This window comes from Marmota marmota, unplaced genomic scaffold, assembly GCF_001458135.2.
Source record: "Marmota marmota marmota unplaced genomic scaffold, marMar, whole genome shotgun sequence".
In the NCBI taxonomy this organism is placed as follows: domain Eukaryota; kingdom Metazoa; phylum Chordata; class Mammalia; order Rodentia; family Sciuridae; genus Marmota; species Marmota marmota.
Genome location: NW_026000026.1, coordinates 68074066 through 68082672, shown reverse-complemented (window position 1 = coordinate 68082672; position 8607 = coordinate 68074066). Strand labels below are relative to the sequence as shown.

At 36.7% G+C, this 8607-nt stretch overlaps 1 protein-coding gene across 2 annotated transcripts in view; it reads right to left on the bottom strand.

Moving 5' to 3' along the window:
* The window catches only part of Camk4 (calcium/calmodulin dependent protein kinase IV), a 237250-nt gene that overhangs the window by 30303 nt on the left and 198340 nt on the right, over window positions 1–8607 (bottom strand). For both annotated transcript variants that reach the window (XM_048811576.1, XM_048811577.1), the window contains one exon: window positions 6805–6879. In XM_048811576.1, coding sequence (XP_048667533.1) covers window positions 6805–6879 — 75 coding nt within the window. The remainder of the gene's footprint in view (window positions 1–6804; window positions 6880–8607) is intronic.

The window sequence follows — 8607 nt, the reverse complement described above, 5'->3', positions numbered from 1 at the left end:
CCTTCCTTCCTTCCTTCCTTCCTTCCTTCTTCTTTCTTTCCTGAGGACAAGGTGTTGAGAATCTCTTCAGTGCTGAATCTTTTGTGGTCTGCTTTAGAAAACTAATCATTGGTTTCATTTACCTGGGCCAAAGATTTTAATTTTCTAGTCTGGAATTTGGTTTTGACTATGTATATTTCCTAGGAAATAATGTGTGTTTGCTGAAACATGAAGCATCTGTGATTTTTATTTTGTGATTCATTTATAAGTGAACCCTCTCTTATTAATAGCCTGAGGCAATGGTTCTATGAAAGAGACCTAATGGGTAGCTTTTACTTTTTTTATTTCCTGAGAATGACAAATGGTATACATAAACACTCTCTCAGAAGCTGTAATTTGGAAAGCCTTCCATTAAGAGTAGAAACTAGACACAGTGTATGTAAGAATAATTGACCTTGGATGTAACCAAACTTACAAGCAATAGATAAAGGTCACACCTTTCCTCTGTCAATTATATGGGTCTCAGACCTTTTTCCAAGTTAAGTGTAAAGTTTCTGTATTACAAATACTTAAAAACTTTTCTGTATATTTTAATCGTTTTGACATAAAACAAACAAACAAAAAACCCTTTCTGGTTGCAGAAAAACTGCCCCTTTGGGGGCTAGTTAATTCTTAAAGACAACAAAGGGCCCTTTTTGAGGCACCTATGCTTTTGATACACAAGCTAACCAGCCAATCCAGAGCCTTTCCTAGCTGGCTGTTATGTCCCAGGAGGCAATATTCCTCTGCCTTAATCATCTCCCCGCCAGGATGAAGCAACTGGGACAACCCTGTAGCTTAGAGCCCATCAAAATTATTCAAACAAGCCAATCCTAAAATGCTCAGGCTACCACTTTCTTTCCCTCAGAAATCCCAATAAAGACCTTAACCCAAACCTTCCTTGGCTCCTGTCTTCTGCCTCCAGACTACCCTGGTGCCTTTCCCATGTGGCCCTGCGTGGTATGCTGTGCCTCCTGTTTTTAAGACCTGAGGTGTAATAAATGTCTTTGTTTCTTTTCCTGAGCCTCTTCTCTGTCTCTGGTGGCCATGCCCACCTGATTATATCATAAAAGGATACCAGGCCCTCTCAGGGTAAAGTCAGGCTTTCCACAGCAGGATAGCGATTCCTGCCAGTGTTGCATGTGATTCCTCCCAGCTCTCCTTATAGATGGACAGTTTCCTCTCCAGCTACTTATTCTTGGAAGACATACTAGACTGATGATGGTACTTATATGTGGTGAGGAGAGAAGGGGCTAGAATCGAGGGTGGTTATCAAAGTTTTTTTTTTTTTTTAATTAAAAAAAAATTTTTTTTTAGTTTAGATGGACACAATACCTTTATTTTGTTTATTTATTTTTATGTGGTGCTGAGGATCAAGCCCAGGGTCTCACGTGCAAGGCAAGTGCTCTAGCGCTGAGCCACAACCCTAGCCCCTCAAAGCTAGCTACCTGAAAATGATCTAATTATTTTATAAGATGGACAAATATAAATATTCATTTTCACATTAAAATTCTTGTTCTGTTTAAAGCCTAGATCTTGTTTATGGTCCAGAGACATGTGATTTTTGTGCCTGGTGTTCCTATGGCTTCGGGTTTTCCATTGTTTCCTGTTACTATACAGAAGCGAACCCTTAAAATCCTGCTTCCTCTTAAACCCCAATATTATGTCTATCTATAATAAACTAATTATATGTGTATGTATATATGTTTTTATGTTATATATGCTTATATAACACAAAAATCCAGCTTTCTCTCTACTCCCATTTTGAAGTAATATATTTATGTTTTTCCTTTGAGCCAAGAATTTATATGAATAAATATGTATTTATTTGTATACAATTTGAACCTTGCTTCTGTATATAAATATATTAACCTTACTCATTTTTTACTTCCAAGTCTGCTCCATCCTATATAAATGATAGTAATTCCATAGGTATGTTTAGAGTGCACAGAGCATTTTTATCTTCCCTCTCAATCACCAGAATATTCCCCTGAGGTCAGCAGAGCTACCAACTCCCCAGGCCTCTCCCCTCCTTACATTATGGCAAATAACTCCAAACCACTACCTAGAGCAGAACAGAAGGATTAGCGTAAGCCCTCTCAGCCACTCAGCTTCCTCTTTTCCTGTTCTGTAGCCTCAAGGATGACATGCATATCAGCAGGACAAAAATAATCAACAGAAAACAACAAACCTCCATGATAAGAAGACATTATCTATAAAATGAGCATATTTATGTCAAGGACAAGATAATAAACATATTGTATTTAAAATATGACTGGATTTAGGAGTAGAGCAAATATGTTATCTCTGGAGATGGTATTTTAGGAGTGAGAGCACTTGTATACATTTCTCCCGTTAGAAAAAGCATGAAAGAGCATTTAAAACAGCTTTCTAATTTGTTCATTTTCTTTCTCTTTCCCTTTCAAATCCATCTGTTATGTCATAATCCAGATATTTATAAAATGACAAATGGTATATACAAACACTCTCTTGATTTCAAAATACTGTCCTGGCCAGGCATGGTAGTGCATGCCAGTAACCCCAGCGACTTGGGAGGCTGAGGCAGAAGGATCACAAGTTCAAGGACAGCCTCAGCAATTTAGCAAGGCCCTAAGTAGACCCTGTCTCAAAATAAAAAAGGAAAAGGGCTGGGGATGGGGCTCAGTGGTTAAGTGACCCTGGGTTCATCTCTTCAAAAAAGAAAAACAAAAAAACAAAACAAAACAAAAAATCAAAACACTGTCTTGATTCAAAAACTTTTTGAGTCATCATTACCTACCAAATCATCAAATTCCTTAGCCTCAAGTGCAGATTTTTAAAAAATATAGCTCATCCTACCTTTCCAAATCTATCTATACCTTTGATCAAGAATTCTGTGTTCTAGTCTTACAAAGTGGCAAAGTGACAAACAGCCTCTGAACTTGCCAGGTATTGCCGCTTCCCAATAACTTCACTTTCCCTGTGATCGCTGACAAAGGAATGTCCTGCAGCCCCACTTGTTGAACTCCTATTTATCCTTCAATGTTCAGTTCAAATGCCCCTCCTTTAGAAGACCTCTTCAATCAGGATCAGTAGTTCACTTCCTTCTGTTTTCCTGAGACTTTGGCTCAGATGAATCTTGACTTATCTGATTTACTATGGAAAGGCCTTTCTTCTTTTATAGACTGTGAAATCTTTGAAGAGCAAGACCACATTGTGTTTATCCTTGTAACCTCAGAAGTTAACATGGAGTCTATTAGACATTCAGTGTGTGTTTTATCTCTGAGTGAATCAGCCTCTCTTGCAGAATGGACACTCTGTAATGCTATAAGAAAGAACTGCACTCATCACTAGTCCCTGAAAGGGTACTGCTTGTTCACAGTCACAAAAGAGATTCTAAGACATCACTAGTTGATCCTCTTTCTGATCCTCCCATTTCAGATCTTCTCAGTTCTCAGAAATTTGTTGCAACCTACCCACCTTTCGGGGAATATTGAATGTTTAGAATTGGATAATAATTATTAAATTGTCCATCAGCTTTCTTCTTGTGGGGAATCCTTAATTTGTTTTATTGTTCTTTTCTCAATTCTCTTTCAATCCTCCTATCAATTGGTCAACATTAGCAATGATAAATGCAAGGATTTGTTTGTTTTTGTTTTTTGATACTGGGATTTTACTGGGAATTTAAACTAAAGGTTTGTCTATCACTGATCTATATATATATCCCCAGCCCTTTTTATTTTAGTTTTGCTGAGGTTAGTCTTACACTTGCAATCATCTTTCCTCAGCCTCCCAAATTGCTGGGATTATAGGTGTGTGCCACCATACCAGGCTAAGTGGACAGTTTTGTTTGGCACATGGTACTAATTTAACTCCACCTCCATAGCCTTAGACACCTGGACACATGAAAGAAATACAGAAGGACAAATGAGGACACATGACTCAGAGACAGGGAAAGTATGTACGGCATTACTAGGAGGGAAGGGCCATAGAGGGATTGACAGAGGTCAGTTCTAAGGAAAATAAAGAGCATTAAAACAAAATAAAATAAAAGAATGCCTATAGCAAACATGGTAGAGTGAAATGGTTTTCACTTTTCCCCCCCAGGCATGGAATCTTATCTTGTAAGTCTATGATGAATTATGTAATCCAACTTCATTTTAAAAAAATGTTTTTAGGTGCTATGGATAAAGCCCAAGGTCTTATGCATTCTAGGCTCTACCACTAAGCCACCCCCCAAATCCCTCAACCTCATTCTTAATGCTGTGATCTAAATGTTTGTGCCATCTCAACATTCAGATGATGAAGTCCTAACATCTCCCAAGGTGGTGGATAATAGGAGATAAATCCTCTGAAAGGTGATCAGATCATGAGGGTGGAGCCCTCGTGAATGCAATTAGTGCCCTTACATAAAAAGCTCAAGAGAAACCATCAACTCAATAAATTTTTGTTGTTTATAAGTTATCCCATCTAAAGTATTTTGTTATAGCAGTCTGAATGAACTAAGACATTTAGTAACAGAACACTGAATTAACTTAGGATAGCAGCATGTCCAACCAAAAGAAACATTGCTAGCTTCCCAGACAGAGTAGAGACTGTGACTAAGTATGGCTATTAAGATGTAAGTGGAAGTGACATGGGGTTTCAGCAAGTCTGTTTAATTACAAAAAGTACATCTTTTTTCCATCTTTTAAAATTTCTGCTGATGTAATGACTGATTTCAAACGGCCATTTTGGATTGTGAGAGAGACTGGGTCCTTGATACTGAGATCCATAGTACCTGCAGAGCCATTGCAATGGAAGTCACAAAGACTGTGTATCTCTAGACTTCTAACATAAGAGAAACTTCTACCTTGTCTAAGCCATACAATTGGGGTTTTCTGAACTTACTACTAACTAACATATTACTCTTGGCCTCAAAGAGGTTAGGATCCAGACAAGAACACTTGGCACAATGTAAAGATTTAACAGAAAGACAGATACACCTAAATCTACGCAGTTATTGGATTTATGAAAAATTAAGTTGGAAGAAAATAGTGGGCAAAATTCACCAGGGAAACTAACTTATTAAAAGCAAAAATATAAAATGCTTACATGAACCTGGAGTCATAAGGAGAGGTATAGAAGAAGGTACATAAGGCTACTAATATTGACTACATGTTTTGATTTTTACTCTTTTTGCAATTACTTTTGCAAGTAATACTTCTGAGGTTTAAATAACTAAAATAGAAGACATTTTTAAATAAAAGGAATAATATACTGACTTATCTATGTTGATTTTTAAAGGGCAAATTCTGTGCATTTCTAGGCCCTTCAATACCTGGAGTCTCAAACCCAGGCCACTAATAACTAGATGTGGAATTTTGGGGAAGTCACTTAAACTCTCTAGACCTTTGTAAAATGAGAATGTTAATAAACTCAGGGTTCCTTCCAACATCTAATTCTGTAGATTTAATCATATTTTTATTATTTATTTTTTAGTTTTAGATGCACACAATACCTTTATTTTATTTATTTTTTATTTTTATGTGGTGCTGAGGGTCTGAACCCAGTGCCTCACATGTGTTAGGCAAGTGCTCTACCACTGAGCTACAACCCCAGCCCAATTCAATCATATATTTGCTTCAAAGAATATTTTATTGCCTTTCTCAAATCTGATTTCTACATATCCAAAAGGTGTTAAAATGAGTTAGTTAGATAGTTCTTCTCTATTTCTAAGGTGTGATTTAGAAGAACAAGTCCAGTAACTCCAAATGCCCCTCTTTCCCTGTGTTTTTATAATGACCCTTCCAAACACATAACCTGGTATTTCTCAAGGTGCGGTAAGTTGGGGGTTTGCATGTCTGTTCTGTCGGTTCTCACCCCCTGGAGTGGGGTTAGTGTAGAGATGTATCACCCTGGTGCCATGCAGTGGACTCACCATATAGTGCCAATTAATACAGGTTTGCTGAAGAAATGAGTGAGCTAAAGATTTATGTAAAAAGTCAGATCTTGGGAGGAAAAGTCGATGACTGATAATCTTGTGACAGATGACATACAATTTTATCTCTTTTCCTTTTCATCTACATTAGGATTTTAATTGATTTGTGGCATATTCATTAATCACCAAAATTATATGAATTCTAGCTAATTTTGGCAAGCTTTATTGGGTTTTTAGGTTATTGTTGGATTAACACAGCCATCAGGAAAAAAAAAAACCACTACTTTCATGCTAGGATGGACAAAAAGATTTTGTTCTGTTTCTGGATTGATCATAGACTATACATAGGGTACCTCCAGCCTGTTCTGGGAGATCAGGCAAGAGGATATGAGGATCTTAGCATGGTTCACCTGCAGGATTGGAGGAACTTTCTTGTACCTGAAGTCTTTGTCTTGAGGGGCAGGGGTGGCTAGGCCATCGATATGAATGAAACCTAAAGATTACACCATTTTCATGTTATCCAGTATACCATTTGAATAAATTCACCCTGTTTCCTAAAATACCCTCTTAAGGAAAAGCAAATAAGAAAATGACAGAAGGCTCTTGGCCAACTACAAACTCTGCTACTTCCCTGTCCTATTCCTGGGGATTGCCTTTCTATTCTTGAGTGAGTCCAAGAGTAGCTCCTACCCAAAAGATATTTTAACAGAGATGTCCTAAAACCAACATCATTTTGAACCCCTCAGGAAGAACAGGAGGTGGTCATGGAGACTCACACCAGTTTTAGCCATTTATAAATAGAGATATTAGGTGTTAAAAATAAAAATTGGGTCATTAAATAAAAATAGATTTCAATAAAGGTAAAATATCAGTATCAAAGATCATACCGCAGTACCCTGGGGTTCCACATACTGTCTTCATGAGCACTTGATGTTCCACAATTTTAGAGAGTCCAAAATCAGCTATTAACACAAGAAAAAAAAATTAATGAAGCAAATCTTTTCCCAGTTTTTATAAATACTTTTTCTTTTTACAAAAATAATTATTTATTTGTTTGCTTTTGTATTTGATGGTGGGGTACACATGTGTGGGGGATAAGTCACCTGAGAGGAAGCTAAGGAAAAAGTCTTTATTTAAGTAGGAGAAAAATATGGACTCCCCAAATACATTTGCAAATAAATTCATATTTAACCCTCATTCTTCTAAAAAATTCCAAGCCTTTACCAAATAAGCTGTTTTCTTAAGCAACTATTAATTAATAGTTGTGATATTTTGTCTCTTGTTATAATTCTGAGATTTATGTGACAGTATAAGAGATGATATAGACTTAGTGGTATCATTCAGAATCTTCCATTGTTGAAGATTAAAAAATTAGATTTTCATAAATGTCGTGGAAATAAACAGAAATATCAAGACATTTTCTGACTGAAGAGAAATAATGTCTGACCTATTATATTTGACAGATAATAATTTACTTTCATATGACAAATGTCTTTTTAATGCAAAAATCCTTTTTACTTAATCCACAAAGTATTACCTAAGTAAGGTATTATCAAAGGTGCCACCATTGTGATCTCTTGCTGGGCTACATCTCTCTCCCAGGAAACATCAGGAAGCTGCTTAAGGCCACTCTTCAAGAGAGGCAGGTGCAGAACTGAGGCCATTTTAGACTTCAAAGATAAACCCACATTTCCAGGGAGGTGCCTGATCCTTATCAGTGAAAGCAGCAGGAAGCCCTTCAGAAAGAAAGGCTCTCCTGCCTAAATTAGTATCTATCCATCCATTTAAAGAAATTTCTTGAAGGATCAAATCTTTGAAAGGGATGTCAAAGGAAATGGAAACTCCCTGCTGACTGCTGCCTTTCAGGAGTGATTATGAGAACAAGCTTACTGCCAGCAGGACTTTCAGGATTTTTTTCTTTAGGTTCTTGCATTCATAAGGCACATTCTGTTGTCTAGGCTCTTCCCTCATAGAACAGCTTGATTTTCAAAGTTGGTAACGCTGGTGAATGCAGTGAACACGTCAGCTCAGCGCTGTGACAGACGGCACCAGAAATACAATGCCTTTCAGAGGTTTTAGTACAAATTCTGCTAAGGAGAATTCATGTAAAGTTTTTAAAAATTTTTGGAAATGATGATTTGTTTAGGAAGGTCTGTGGAAAATAGCATTTAATACATCATTTCCTAATACACTGATTTAAATTTTTCTTTGGGTAGATCAGAATTTCTCAAAGTTCATCTTTGTATTCCTCCACAATGTTTATTTGGGAAAAAAAAGAGTCAACAAACTTTGGGGAAATCCTTGTAGTACACTATATAATATGTCAGTCTATTCATTAATATTTTTTAAGGTTCTTGGAAGTGCTGCAGAAATACAAAGCCTGCTTAAGTTTAAGTTGGCATTTTCTAACGTATTTGACCAACCTCTGCAAACTACTCAAACCCACGCACTCCAACAAAAAGGTCTTATTCACTTTTATTTACCTTGCCTAGGCACCAGAGTTCTATGAAGTACATTTTGGGAAATACAGACCTTAATTTATATCTGATTATATAAACAAGTGTCTCAGAGGCCAGATTCATCAATATGTACCAAGTATTTTGAATCAAAGTTCTTGATTATCTAAAATTAGACTCCAAATAATTTGTAAAATAGGAGTCAATAATCAAAGGAAGCATTAAATTTATCAT